The following is a 15,776-nucleotide window of genomic DNA, read 5'->3' on the forward strand; positions in this document are numbered from 1 at the left end:
CTCTCAGGGCAGATTTTCTTCTTTATAATGGATCTCACAGGTTGCCAATATCAAAAAACAACAAACATTTCCCTAATGAATTTTATACAAAAATAAGCAATAAAAAAGGTATTATCCTTTTTTGTAATATAGCATTTCAAACTAAGCACAGCTAGACAAAATGGAAAGAAAGAATATGCATCTATTCAATATATGTGGATCTGAAAATGTGTTTTAGCTAGTACCAAACAAATCCAACAAGTTGAAAAATATAGGGACTTATCATATTTTGCTTTAACAACAACTACCTAGTTAGTCTTTCACACTCCCACCCATCATCCCAGTTAATAGTTAACAAAGAGGAATTTTATATTTTGAAAATAAACTAAAGCAAGTTACTACTGCAATTCACTTTCTTCCATATTCACAATCTATTTAGATAACCAACTTAACATTTAATTGTACACTGAACCCGATAATTGTCTGAGAAGCATTCACAGAAAATTAAACCAGATAATAAATTAATTATATTAGCAAGGCAACAAATTGAGAATAATTTCAAAATAGCATACAGCCTTAATTTCACATAATTACTGGCAGATTCTTAAGACAGATTTCCACTCTGTAATTTCTCAATTATTTAAGGGTTTGTTTATTTTAAAATAATTGGAAACAACTGAAAGACCGAATTTTAGTTTCAAAAACACTGCTGCTTTTTACACAAGGTACGCAAACAGTGTCATCTACCCTTGTTTCACACAGAAAACACAAGAGATAAACACCTTTCAAATTCCTGATTTTAGCAAGTTTGCTAAACAAAACCTTTAAAAATTTCTTTAAAAGTTCTGCAGTCTCATAAAATGTCACACGTTGTCTAAATTACTAGCTGCAAAACTAAACAATCTATAAAAAATATGATTTGGAACAGCATCCCCCATCCATACATTTACTCTGTATTAGTTTTGTGACTAACATAATTAAAAAAAAAATATTTCAAGAACTATATTGACCCATATGCTGAAGATCTGTATAAGATGCATGCATAGTAGTAATTCACAATAGCTTTAAATAATTCTTTATTAAAGCTTGTTTTTGTATACAAATTTAAAGTTGAAATTCTTCATGCAGTGGGTTTTGAGGCACATTACTAAGGAAAAGCATTTTTAAACTATACAGAATACTCTGTGTTACACAGAATTGCATAAATTAAGCTTATTACACTTATACCAAATTATCAAAATAAATGTTCATTAGTTATACATTTTAAAACAAGAACATGTCAAATTTACATTTAAAAAGATAATACATTATGCTTTATTATTATTATTATTTTTGCATTTAAGACTTTTTTGCAATGCTTCATTCTGCTGATAACTTATTCATTTCATTCAAAACAGCAAAAAGGGGACTGCATCTTATTTCCATTTACTTCATTTACTACAATCCTGTACTTGTCAGAGTGCAAAATATTTTTCTGTGGCTTGATGTCAAATAGTCCGCAAAATTAAGAAGTGAAATATATTTTAAGAACTGAAAAATAACAAGGTTTCTAAAGCAAATAAACTGTAAAAATCTACAATCTGAACAAAGCGAAAACACAGTTTGTTAACATTAAATTAATTTTGGCACTTTTTGAAGTGCCCTAAAATTCAAGCTTTGGCAACTTTTTGGTGGTAATGCAAGATAATATCCGAACACTTCTTCTGATCTTTTTCTGTTATCCAGTAATAACAGGGACATTTATCAAAACATTGCAAATAATAAAAACCTTACTTTTCAAAGCAAGCCTGAATATATATTTGATGTTACTTTTACTGCATGTGTTTTACAATAAATAGTAATAAAAATCATTCTGAACTTTGGAACATATGCTTTTAACAAGGTGTTTTATGCATTGCTTTAAAAGTAAAATAAACTTATCTGGCAAACTATGAGATCATTGTAGCTGCAAACGTAATATATTGGTAGAATTAGAGACGCTTATTACATATATAATGTCGATTTGCGATAGGCGGTAAAGAAAAAAGAAAAACACTTTGTAAGCACCTGACCCTAGCTCTACCCCTCCAATCACCTTGTTATCACAAAATACTTATTGCAACATTTATTATACAGTACACAACTCCAGAAATGTTAGCAGTTTGAATTTATTTTAGTTTTAAGGTTACTGGAAAACCGAGGCACTACTGTAGCTCACTGATGTAATTTATTCTGGATGTTTTAAGTTCATCTGGCTGTAATATTCTCAAATTTGAGTTAATTAAAACCAAAATCAAATACACCATAATGTGTAAGCACTGCAATAAAATTCACACTTCTGTAATTGTCTGGCAAAATATTTATAAAAATGCATGTAAAATGAAACTGGAAACATTATAATTTTGCAATATTTTGTTTTCTATAACAACTGCGGCTAGTACTGTAAAAGTAAATCAAAGTCTTTCAAAGGTTTACAAAACAGACACATAGCTTATACAAATATATGAATACAGAAGAAATTGAATTTTTGTAGGCAAAAGCCACTTTAAAAAAAAAAAAAAAAAAAAAAAAAAAAAAAAAACCATCATCCAGTTGCACCAAATGCTGTTACTTTTTTTTTTTTTTTTTACCCGTACAATTCCTCTGCCCCACAGTTGTCATCCTTTTAGGGTACACACCAAATCACCACAAACTATATTTGGTGGGGATAAAAGGTGCAATGTAGCAGCTCTAGTCACGCATCTGTCACAGTACTGCATGTCAACAATAGGAATGTTGTTCTTGGGTTATTTGGACAGCATGTACAGTTCTTGTCTGCTACTAAAATTTGTAGCTTATTCCCACTCTGTAGTTCCAGGAGGTTTAGATGTAAGGTCATACATCACTCTAGAAATGCCAGGGATCTTCATAATTTCATTTACCATTTTTAGCAGGACCTGTTGATGTAAAACACATAGCATTTGCCTTTTGTATTTAATTCTTTTACCATAAATGATTAACTGCATTTAACACCTCTCTGAGGTACATATTTTACCCCTTTCTTAAAACCGTAGAATATACCATGCTAAAAACAGTGAGTTCCAAATATAAAACTGGATTTTCTTGGCTCTCTGCATATATAGACAACACTGGCCATGTTTCAATCACAGCGCAGTCTTTCTTCCAGTTGATCCAACTCAGCAGTGCGTATTAGTAGTGTCATGATCCCTACTTGTATAAATTCAAAAAACATTACTGCCTGCACAAATTACTAGTTTACCATTACATTCTTCCAAACAGAAATATATTTTGTTTGGAGACAAAGCTAGTCTTTATTTAAATCATTATAATAAGCAAGATTTGCACTAAGAGAGACAATGAGGCTAAATAAAACCACTCAGACTGAGAATTTAAACTGAACAACCTATTCATTAAACAATTAAATTTATGCTGGGAAATTTTATTAGCTTATAGCACTGCCATGTCAGATACATACTTACATAAGAACATGTTCTTCACTTATACAAACACAAGAGTGAAGTCAGTATTTAAGCAACACATCCGATTGTTTTTGATCCAGAAGTAGAATTGCCACCTTCAATGTAAAATGAAGCATCCTAAACCTAATTTGGGCTGGTACACTTTTAAACAAGAGGGTTAACACACTGCTGCCAACCGTACTAAAATACAAGCAGCACATCTGCAGTCTGTTGTAGATGGAACAAGCAAGCATGTGGTTTGCGAGGTCACAGGTCTGAGTGCAGTAACCTACTATATCTGCAGCACCAACAAAGAAAAACTCTACTGATACTGACCAATCATTTAACTGTTGTTTACAATGACACAGTTAAACACGTTACCAATTAACATGGTTTAAGAATAAGGCTGCAGGCTGTCTTATTGAGAGGATGCATCAGTTTAAAACTCAGCTAGTCAAAGCCAATAACCTTTCATTCACAAACTTTTAAACTGCTCAGACATTACATCACAATCATTATGAATGCAGAAGGATGACATCTGTGGAACTATAGACACAAAACTTGAAAGCGAGACATACAGCAGACAGTCTTGCTGATGAGCTAGCCAAGATGTTATGTTTTCATGGTAATAATTATAAGAAAGGAACTATGGGACTCCAGTACAGGGGGCTCTATTAACAGAGACTTAATTTGCATCTTCACCATGGTAAGAAGCCACCTGAGCACAACCATAAAATGGTTCCATCATAGTGGGTGTTCTCCAGTGCCAGACTGTTACCAGGCTATGCATATCAATAAGCAAAACTGTACAAAACACATTTCAGTAGACAGTCTGCTATTAGTTTTCACTTAATGTTAAATAGTAGGCCTTTGTGAACAACTTGACTATTAACGTACACAGTATTTTTAGATATGCTCCAATAAAATGTTCAAAATTCAAAAACAAATTGAAGACTGAAGAAAATAAATCAAAAACATGCACCTCTTCTGGTATTTGGTTCCCTGGAGTTGCTGGAATGCCAGTCATGAAATCACTAGTGATAAAGGTGCGGATGACAACAGATCTTCGGCAGGAAGGCTGTTTTTGCAGTGGATCCCGGTCAAAATGTAAAGGGGTCAGAATAACAGGCATTTGACTAATTTTGCTAGAGTAACCTTATTTAAAAAAAAAAAAAAAAAAAAAAAAAACTAAGTAAAAGTCAGATAATAAAATACCAATACTAACATAGATATAAAAAGTGGCAATTTTTCATCATTAAATTTCTGTTATGTTCTGGATTACATTTATACCTCACAGAGAATATTTTTACATTAATCCTGAAAAAATTTAACAAATAGAGTGCATCACAATAAACATATTATAAAAATACATTCTACCAAAATTTGTACAGAAGAAATACCTAACTACAGTAATGCTATGCTGTAAAGGTTGCTGTGTTTTACAGAAAGTGTAAAGAAAATAAATAAATAAATAAATGCTACAGAAAAATAATTGCTAGTAACTATAAATCAGCTTTACCTCTATTGTATTTGTACATCAACAACAGCTTTACTAAATATTTGACTAAACCTACAGAATAACACAGAAATTTCAAATTTTTAGTTTACATCACCGTTCAGAATATATTTGAACATTCCTAGTTTTAAAAATCTGAACTACCAATTTATACTCACAAAATATGTTAATTCCTGATACTACCTACTTACTTACTTTTAGATGCATGCAAACTTGAAGAAAACCATTCTCCAACCATTTGAGAACATTATTCTGATCTTAATAACATGAGAGCAAGTGCAATTTCACCACTAAATATACAGTATATATCCTGTACATATGCAACACATTCCTATTTGTGGTTATACCCTGGTTGTTTCTCTTGATACCTTTTCATTTAAACATGTAAAACACACTTCCATGTTGTGTTCACCCATTCATTTATTCGTTACCAAACACAATATAAATGAGGTTCAAGACAGCCTAATTTTAAACTGTCTGTATCAGGTGCAAGGCAAACTAGTCTGCTAGAAGGTGTACAGTAATCCCTCCTCCATCATGGGGGTTGCGTTCCAGAACCCCTCGCGAAAAGTGAAAATCCGCGAAGTAGAAACCATATGTTTATATGGTTATTTTTATATTGTCATGCTTGGGTCACAGATTTGCACAGAAACACAGGAGGTTGTAGAGAGACAGGAGCTTTATTCAAATACAGCAAACAAACATTTGTCTTTTTTTCAAAAGTTTAAACTGTGCTCCATGACAAGACAGAGATGACAGTTCCGTCTCACAATTAAAAGAATGCAAACATATCTTCCTCTTCAAAGGAGTGCGTGTCAGGAGCACAGAATGTCAGAGAGAGACAGAGAAAAGCAAACAAATCAATACGGCTGTTTGGCTTTTACCACAGCACAAAGCTGTTGAAGGCCGCAGCTCACACCCCCTCTGTCAGGAGCAGACAAAGAGAGAGAGAGAGAGACAGAGAAAAACAAACAATCAAAAATCAATACGTGCCCTTTGAGCTTTTAAGTATGCGAAGCACCGTGCAGCATGTCGCTTCACGAAGCAGCTGCACAGAAGGGAGCAACATGAAGATAAACTTTCAGCATTTTTAGACGAGCGTCCGTATCGTCTAGTTGTGCGAACAACCCCCCTGCTCAATCCCCCTACGTCATGATCAGAGAATGTCAGTGCAAGAGAGAGAGGGAGAAAAGTAAGTTGGGTAGCTACTCAGCCATCTGCCAATAGCGTCCCTTGTATGAAATCAACTGGGCAAACCAACTGAGGAAGCATGTACCAGAAATTAAAAGACCCATTGTCCGCAGAAATCCGCGAACCAGCAAAAAATCCGCGATATATATTTAAATATGCTTACATATAAAATCCGCGATAGAGTGAAGCTGCGAAAGGCAAAGCGCGATACAGCGAGGGATTACTGTACACGCACATGAATGCAGAAGTTTCTTGTAGGTACATCTTTTGCAACAGCAATCTTCCTGCTTTGGTTAAATATTCTGGCTCATGATGCCAATTTGCTTTAGAGGCAAAGAACTGGCAATTTGTCAAGGTCAATTTCTTCTAAACTACCAATTCATACATCTGTGCTTTTGTAAATTAACCTCCCTAGCATTAGACTTTACTGTCACTCGGGCTGTGAAAACAGTGCTAAAAGCATTAGTACCGAGTGTGACTCAGGCACCTCTATAGACATGTCTCGCATAATCGTTAGACCTAATGATTACTCGGGTTGTAAAAGTGTTAACAGTGTTACTCTCAAGCGTTACTTGGGCAATGGTACAGACATGACTTACATAAGCGTCAGATCAGAGCATTACCCAGACAACGGTGTAGACGCGTCTTCTCCAAGCCTTATAACAGCATCTCGTAAGAAATTATTTTCAGCAGCACAATTGTAGCACAATCTTGACAGTGATAAGCGCAGTGATGTTCAGAAGCCTCTCATCAGCAGTGATGATGAAGTGAAATCGGTTTTCAGACAGCCAAATTGAAATGAAACAAAGTGATTTGGATAATTTTCAAAAGTGATACTTGTTTGGGTTTATATTGACCGTGCTTCAAATAAACCCTCACCACCTTGTTTTGATTCTTTGGAACAGCCAGGAATAAAAGTGAAGGTTGACAGCCAAGATCCACCTACTTACTTGAAATTGTTTCTTGATAATGACGTGACTGAAAGAATTATTGTTGAGACGAAACATTATGCTCAAAAGTGGCGGGTAAATGACCAAAAATGTCCAGTACAAGGACACACTGCACAAAAGACATTTCGGCAATATATACGGTATTAACATTATTATCATTTTTCATTTATTATTATTATTATTAATTATTATTTATATCATTATAGTTTTTACTCTTCTGACTTTGTAATTTTAGTGTTTTTCACATTTTACAATAGTAAGATGAGATTTAATAAAAATAATTTTTCAAGCCAAAAAATGCAAAGTTTTTTACAGATTTTTTTTTCAGAAAAAATGCAATGCTAAGGAGGTTACACACTTTTGTACCTTGTTACGGTGCATGTTTATTAACAAAGAGGACACCCTGGGGCTAAACTGAAAATTACAGGAACAGCATAACAGCGATTTTGGCTCACTCAGTTAAAAATGGTAATACACTGCTTTCAGTGATATTGCCAATTGGCAGTGTTTAAGATTATTTTCAACCTGAGAATTTTACACAACCCCCAACCATAACAGAGAATACAAAAGGAGGAATTGCTCTCTAGGGGGAAAAATTGTGTGTGTGTGTGTATATATATATATATATATATATATAGCTCAGAATTAAAGGAACACTGAAATCACACATAGGATCTCAATGAATAAAATATTCAAGTGGAAAATCTTTACTGAGTAATACTGTGTAATCTGTTGAGAAGAAAATGATGTAACAACAGTCAATGGAAAACAAAAATCACCAACCCACTGAGGACTGGATTTAACATCATACCAAAAATCAAAGTAAAAAAATTGAAATCACAGGCTGATCCAACTTAAGTGAATTTCAGCACAGCAACTCAAAATGTGACTCAGTAGTGAGTATGGCCCATACATGCCTTTATTTACACCAGCAACGTTTGGGAATGCTCCTGGTAAGACGACAGATGGTGTCCTGGGGGATCTCCTCCCAGACCTACAGCACGGCATCAATGAGCCCATGGACAGACTGTGGAGCTACTTGGCAATGTCAGATGCACCCATACATAATGTCCCAGAAGTTCTCAGTTGGATTCAGGTCTGAAAAACGTGCAGGCCAGTCAATGGCATCAACACCTTAATTATCCAGAAACTGCCTACACACTCTGGCCACATGAGGCCAGGCATTGTCCTGGACCAGGAGGAACCCAGGGCCCTCTGCACCAGCATAAGGTTTGACAGTGGCTTTGAGGATTTCCAGTATCTAAAAGAGGTCTGTGTAACCCTCCAAGGATATGCCTCTACAAACCATCACTGACCCACAGCCAAACTGCTCATATGCTGGATGATGTTGCAGACTTTTAGTTTAAGGCCAGTACTAAAAGTGCCAGAGACCTGGCCGAATCTTGGCTATCAAATGAGAACGCCATCAACAGACACTTGGACATAAATCCAGCATATGCAAACTTAAGAAGAACATGTTCATAATAAATAAACTGTACACCCAAAACCCCCCCCCCCCCCCCATCACACTGACTTATGACGACCCCCCCCCAGCCCCTCCATGTAATGTTTTGCTATATATTGCCTTTTACTAAGGAGTGGCTTCCGTCTGGTCACTCTATCATACAGGCCTGATTGGTGGATTGTTGCAGAGATGGTTGTCCTTCTGGAAGGTTCTCCTCTCTCCACAATGGACCTCTGGAGCTCTGACAGAGTGACCATCTGGTTCTTGGTCACTTCCCTGACTAAGGCCCTTCTCCCCGATCGCTCAGTTTAGATGGCCGGCCAGCTCTAGGAAGAGTCCTGGTGGTTTTGAATTTCTTCCACTTACGGATGATGGAGGCCAATGTGCTCATTGGGACCTTCAAAGCAGCAGAAATTTTTCTGTAACCTTCCCCAGATTTGTGCCTCGAGACAATCCTGTCTCGGAGGTCTAAAGACAATTCCTTTGACTTCATGCTTGGTTTGTGCTCTGACGTGAACTGTCTACTGTGGGACCTTATATAGACAGGTGTGTGCCTTTCCAAATCATGTTCCATCAAATGAATTTACCACAGGTGGACTCCAATTAAGCTGCAGAAACATCTCAAGGATGATCAGGGGAAACAGGATGCACCTGAGCTCAATTTTGAGCTTCACGGCAAAGGCTGTGAATACTTACAGTACTGTGCAAAAGTTTTAGGCAGGTATGATCTATCGCGTGATCCGTGTGGTACTTCGCATACTTAAAAGTCCGAACAGCACAGACACAGACACACACATACACATACATACATAGTCATATGAAATAGTTTGGGAACCCCTCTTAATTGTTTGGATTTTTGTTTATCATTGGCTGAGCTTTCAAATTACAGTTGTGCTTGAAAGTTTGTGAACCCTTTAGAATTTTCTACATTTCTGCATACATATGACCTATGTCATATGCATAACATTTTTGTCTCATTTGTTTAACTGATTTCTCTTTATCTACTTTTAGGACTTGAGTGAAAATCTGATGATGTTTTAGGTCATATTTATGCAGAAATATAGAAAATTCTAAAGGGTTCACAAACTTTCAAGCACAACTGTAGCAACTTCCTTTTAATATATGACATGCATTATGGAAACTGTAGTATTTCAGCAGTGACATTAAGTTTATTGGATTAACAGAAAATATGCAATATGCATCATAACAAAATTAGGTGCATAAATTTGGGCACACCAAAGATATTACATCAATACTTACTTCTTCCATACAAAATCTCTCCAGTTCAGTTAAATTTGATGGCTGACGAGCATGGACATCCTGCTTCAAATCTTCCCACAGATTTTCGATGATATTCAAGTCAGGGGACTGTGACGGCCATTCCAGAACATTGTACTTCTCCCTCTGCATGAATGCCTTTGTAGATTTCAAACTGTGTTTTGGGTCATTGTCTTGTTGGAATATTCAACCCCTGCATAACTTCAACTTTGTGACTGATGCCTGAACATTATCCTGAAGAATTTGTTGATATTGGGTTGAATTCATCCGACCCTCGACTTTAACAAGGGCCCCAGTCCCTGAACTAGCCACACAGCCCCAAAGCATGATGGAACCTCCACCAAATTTGACAGTAGGTAGCAAGTGTTTTTCTTGGAATGCAGTGTTCTTCTTCCGCCATGCAAAACGCTTTTTGTTATGACCAAATAACTCAATTTTTGTCTCATCAGTCCAAACCACTTTGTTCCAAAATGAATCTGTCTTGTCTAAATTTGCATTTGCATACAACAAGCGACTCTGTGGCGTGAGTGTAGAAAGGGTTTCTTTCTCATCACCCTGCCATACAGATGTTTTGTGCAAATTGTGCTGAATTGTAGAACAATGTACAGATACACCATCTGCAGCAAGATGTTCTTGCAGGTCTTTGGAGGTGATCTGTGGGTTGTCTGTAACCATTCTCACAATCCTGCGCACATGCCGCTCCTGTATTTTTCTTGGCCTGCCAGACCTGGGTTTAACAGCAACTATGCCTGTGGCCTTCCATTTCCTGATTACATTCCTTACAGTTGAAACTGACAGTTTAAACCTCTGAGACAGCTTTTTGCAGCCTTCCCCTAAACCATGATACTGAACAATCTTTGGTTTTCAGGGGCTTCACGCATAACGCCGTGTGTAGAATTCACACTATAACATGGCGTAACACAAAAGCGGAAAAAAATCCAGATGCATAAATCTGTGCGAACGCCAACTTCCACGTTCTTCCACTCCATACATCCCGGTCAGCGTGAAAAGTAACGCACATGCACGCACCTGCTGTCCCGCTCCAACTCCTCCCAGAATTATACCTCTTTGAATATGCAAATCAATATAAACAGCCCTTAAGCTCAGCCTTCTGTGAAAAGACAATGGCAAAAGCACGGGAGAAAATAGAAAAATTTCAGTGAATACCAAGTGGTGGCAAGGAAAAACGTACTATTTGTTGATTTAAACAGTGGTATAAACAACAAAAGGAAGTTGATCGAGTGACATAGCGTGTCAGAGAAACTCGAAAGCTCAAGATCACAAAATCGCACAGTGCTCTGAAATAAAAAAAGAAGTTGTCACATATCAAAATCGCCGCGAAAAGGCGACTCGTAGCCCACCGTTTAAGTGTCATATGAAAGCTTATTAGGGTACAGAGAAAAAAAAGGCACACAGTGGGGGAAAAAAGCACGAAATGTCAACTTTAATCTCGAAATTTCAACTTTAATCACATAGTTTATTTTGTCATTAAAGTAGATCATCATAAAATTCATCTTAAAATCATTTAAATTTACTAGTTTCTCAAATCCCATCGTAACTAAAGTAGCACGTTAAATGCTGTTTTGTATTTGATCTTCTATGTGCTCTGTGTGTGTGAATCACTACGTGCTTCCAGGCTTTCTTTTCCTCCGACGGGACACAGAATCCATTACATTCGTAATATTACAGCTCTCTGAATAATTAAAATACTGAGATGTATACGTGATATTTTCATGATGATAGGAGTTAAAGCATGTTATTAAACATGGGAATACGGTGGCGCAGTGAGTGTTCATGTCTCACGCAAGATGCTTGCTGCGCCATTCGAGACCTTCAATGAAACACTTTATTACAGAAGTTCTGTCTCTTTCAAACGTACTAACCCCCAATTTCTGTCCTTACTTTACTTTCTCCAAATACCCAATCACCACACAATCCGCTCTGTAATAGACGTTAAGCCATCTGTAAGCTTAGAACGGCGATTCTTCAAAACTTTTAAGGAACACTGAAATATCTTCGTAGTACATGTTTAATTATTCTATCCATCTATCCTTCCAGTGTCACGCCAGCCACAGCAAGAATACAGTGCGAGCCAGGAACAATCCATGAACAGAGCTCCAGCTCCTCGCTAGCACTGCGGCACCATGTAGTTAAAGTTCAAGTTTTATGTGTATAATATAATAAACATATTTTGTTGCATTTCATCTTAAAAATTATATTGTCATCATATGTAAATACACACTTTATAAAGTGGCTCAGGTTGTGCAACATTATAACTGTGGTGCAAGCTTACAGTGAGGTGATTGTACTTATAAGTACAAACAGTTCTACAAGGAGCACTTGATGGACTGATTGAGTGCGTTTATAGCTCCCGGGATGAAACTGTTTCTGAACCGCGAGGTCTGTACAGGAAAAGGCTCTGAAGCATTTGCCGTGTGAGAGCAGTTCAAATGGACAGCATGGCTGAGGCAGCGTGTGCTTGATGCTCTATACCGATAATTCTCTTTCCAGTCAGCTGCTGTAGATCTGTGATTCCCCACTCACATACAGTGATATAAATACTCCGAGTGGTACAGTGACAGTAATATGGAAAAAGATGATCCGCTGTAGCAACCCCTAACGTGAGCAGCTGAAAGAAGAAGAAGAAGGTGCAGTGAGAGTAACAACGCTAAAGCAGCTATTGTATTTAGAATAGTTTGACCATTCTGTGGACCATTATATTGTTATGTAATTACAATCAGATGCATTAAACTAATAAACAACATGTGGTTAATTTCAGTGTATTTATAAAGCCGCATCAGGGATGTGGATCTGAAAAAGAAAGGGTAACCATACAGGAACAGTAGCACTGCTTTGACGCTCGGTGCCGCCAGCAAAACTGAGCGCAGAACTTGCATATGTCAGGGTATGAGCTACCGTGGAAATGTGCATGGCTTTATGCCAGGTTTAGGTTTTAGGACTCATTTATACTTCACGCTCAGAACGCGTACACGCCCGCATCATGGCCGCCATGCGTTCTGAGCGTTCATTTGATGCGTCTTCTGAGCATGTCCTTAGAAATTAACACGACACATGCGCGAGTTGCAGTACCATTAAAAAGTTGGGGGACGCAGTCTGCTAAAAGTTGGAATGTGACGTCAGAGTCTCTGTTTACTATCTACATGTGACAGAAAGCCGCTTTGCGGATCCTACGAGATCGGTGTGCGCGCTTCGATATTTGATAAATGGTTCGATGTGGTGAAGCAAAATGCCGACATGCAGATGTATTCATGGTGCTTTTATATTCAAGCGTCGCATATTCCCAATCGTAATGACACGATAAGTTTTAAAATTCTCACATACCATCTTCTGTGCTATTTTTTTTTCTAGGGCTTCCTCTGCTCGTGACAGCAGCGAATCGCCACACTGAGCACATTAAATGTATGATATTCCAACTCCCTGCACATTTAGAATCCTTAGATTTATACTTGATATCACTTTCATGATGAAAAGCATTAAAGTATGTATATTACATTTTACAGATAAATCGGTAATTTCGTTTAAATAATGAATACTGTTAATAATTACACACATGGGGGCGACACAGTGGCGGAGCATTAGCGCTGCTGTCTTGCAGGGAGTCACGTCGCTGATATTCCCTGCCATCAGTTTACACGTTTTCCTGCTGGGTTTCCTCAGCGTGCTCCAGTTTACTTCCAAAGATATGCAGATTTGCTGCCGCTAAAATGACGCTAGTGTATGTGTGTGCTTGTATTCACCTTGCGATGAGCCGAGGCATCGTCCAGGGATTGTTTCTCACTTGTGCCCAATGCTTGCTGGAATGGACACATCCCTGGATTTAATCAATAAACATCCTTTTCAGAGATATTGCGGTAAGGTGTCATTGGAATTTAATGGGTGTTCTAGGCAATTCACAACACAGAGAAGCCGAACATGTTCTCACCGTGATAATATCTCGCACTGCCACCTGGCGGATTCCTCCAGATTTACGTAAAGTACGCGTGCAAGTATAAACACTTCAACGCTTGCGTAGCAGGAGCGTCCGCAGCAGCATGCGTCGCGTGAAGTATAACTCTGGCTTTATACATCGCGATTTGAATGTGGAAACGTTCTTATGCAACATTTTTTTTGCATACACACCATTTATACATGAGGCCCCAGATCTTTTGAGAGTTGCTTTAAGGATCCCATGCTGTCACTCTTCAGAGGAGAGGCAAAGGAAAGCACAACTTGCAATTGACCACCTTAAATACCTTTTCTCATGATTGGACACACCTGTCTATGAAGTTCAAGGCTTAACGAGCTAATCCAACCAATTTGGTGTTGCAAGTAATCAGTATTGAGCAGTTACATGCATTCAAATCAGCAATTTTACAAGGGTACCCACATTTTTTCACAGCCAGTTTTTCACATTTGATTTAATTTCATACAACTAAATACTGCTTCACTAAAAATCTTTGTTCGTAAAACACCCCAGTATTCAGATATTTCTAGGAAATGACAGACATACCACTGTTATCAATTATGTTGAAAGTAAATTATTATGCAGGCTGACAGGGGTTCCCAAACTTTTTCATATGACTGTATATTATTATATTATTATTATACTAGTCATTTAGCCCGTTACAATAACGGGCGCTAGAACAGTAGTGCATAAACATTAGTAGGAACAGTCTATATTAAATGGCAAGGGACTTTGACCTCATTCTTTTTGTTGGTGGTATTTTTCTTTCTTTCAGCCTTTCTTTTGTTGATGTTTACTTGCTGAGCTGACCGTTCTTTGTGGGCTGCCGCCGTGCATTGTGTGTCTTTAATTTTCTGTGACAGTAATACTGTCTTGTACGGCTCTATTCAATAAGAGCGCGCACAAAAAGGCGAGCTTCAAAAGGGCGACCTCAATTGAGCGCGGTGAATAAAGGCGTTCGTAGATAATTTAGTTCAAATGGCTCTGGAATATGTGAAGAGCAACAAAGGTGCAGATCTTTATTTACGCGCGCCTTTATTCGCTGTGCCCAATTGAGGTTGCCCTTTTGAAGCTCGCCTTTTTGTGCGCGCCCTTATTGAAGGATACCGTCTTTTACGTCCGCTGGCTTGTACGTCCGTAATATACCTTTAATTTTCTCTGGCAATAATACAGGCGTGCGCGTCGGTAATATGCCTTTAATCTCCTCTGACAGTAATACTGGCTTGTATGTGGCTGTAATATGCGTCACTGTATTGTGTACCTTTAATTTCCTCTCGCAGTAATACTGGTTTGTATTTCCGTAAAACACCTCTAACTTTCTCTGACAGTAATATCGCGCATCACACTGTGCCCAACGCATGCGCACTTCACCAGAAGACACCCACACACGGACACCTGGACGCACATAGGGATTTTATATATATAAATGAGATATATATATATTATATTTTTATATTAATTATATATATATCCTCTTTAATAAAATCCGGATGTACAAGACAGTATTACTGTCACAGAAAATTAAAGACACACAATACATGGCGGCAGCCCACGAAGAACGGTCAGCTCAGCAAGTAAACATCAACAAAAGAAAGGCTGAAAGAAAGAAAAATACGACCAACAAAAAGAATGAGGTCAAAGTCCCTTGCCATTTAATATAGACTGTTCCTACTAATGTTTATGCACTACTGTTCTAGCGCCCGTTGTAGTAACTGGCTAAATAACTAGTATATATATAAAAAACACACAAACATATACATACACACTGTCCTACACTGTGTAAATCCCTCATCGTATGGTCAATACGCAGCAAATTGCTATATACTTTAAGATACACAAATGCTTCTTAATTCTCCACAACTACTGTTAATAAAGTATCTATCTATCTATTTATAACTGGTAACAACAGATTGTTGGGAACACTGAAGCTAAGGTAATAAGTGATGGCAATGCAAGCAGAAGTCAGTCTGTTTCAATCATGTTGTGCACTTACGTA

General features: G+C 37.5%; 1 protein-coding gene across 1 annotated transcript in view; it reads right to left on the reverse strand.

Annotated features, from left to right (window-relative positions):
• Nucleotides 1–1,042: 1,042 nt before the first annotated feature.
• The window catches only part of gmps (guanine monophosphate synthase), a 101,667-nt gene continuing 86,933 nt past the window's right edge, over nucleotides 1,043–15,776 (reverse strand). The window contains exons 15-16 of the mRNA XM_051922341.1: nucleotides 4,399–4,571; nucleotides 1,043–2,894 (exon numbers count right to left, since the gene is read on the reverse strand). Of these exons, the coding sequence (XP_051778301.1) occupies nucleotides 2,793–2,894; nucleotides 4,399–4,571 (275 nt within the window). The 3' untranslated portion in view covers nucleotides 1,043–2,792. The remainder of the gene's footprint in view (nucleotides 2,895–4,398; nucleotides 4,572–15,776) is intronic.

Source organism: Erpetoichthys calabaricus, chromosome 2, assembly GCF_900747795.2.
Source record: "Erpetoichthys calabaricus chromosome 2, fErpCal1.3, whole genome shotgun sequence".
Taxonomy (NCBI): Eukaryota; Metazoa; Chordata; class Cladistia; order Polypteriformes; family Polypteridae; genus Erpetoichthys; species Erpetoichthys calabaricus.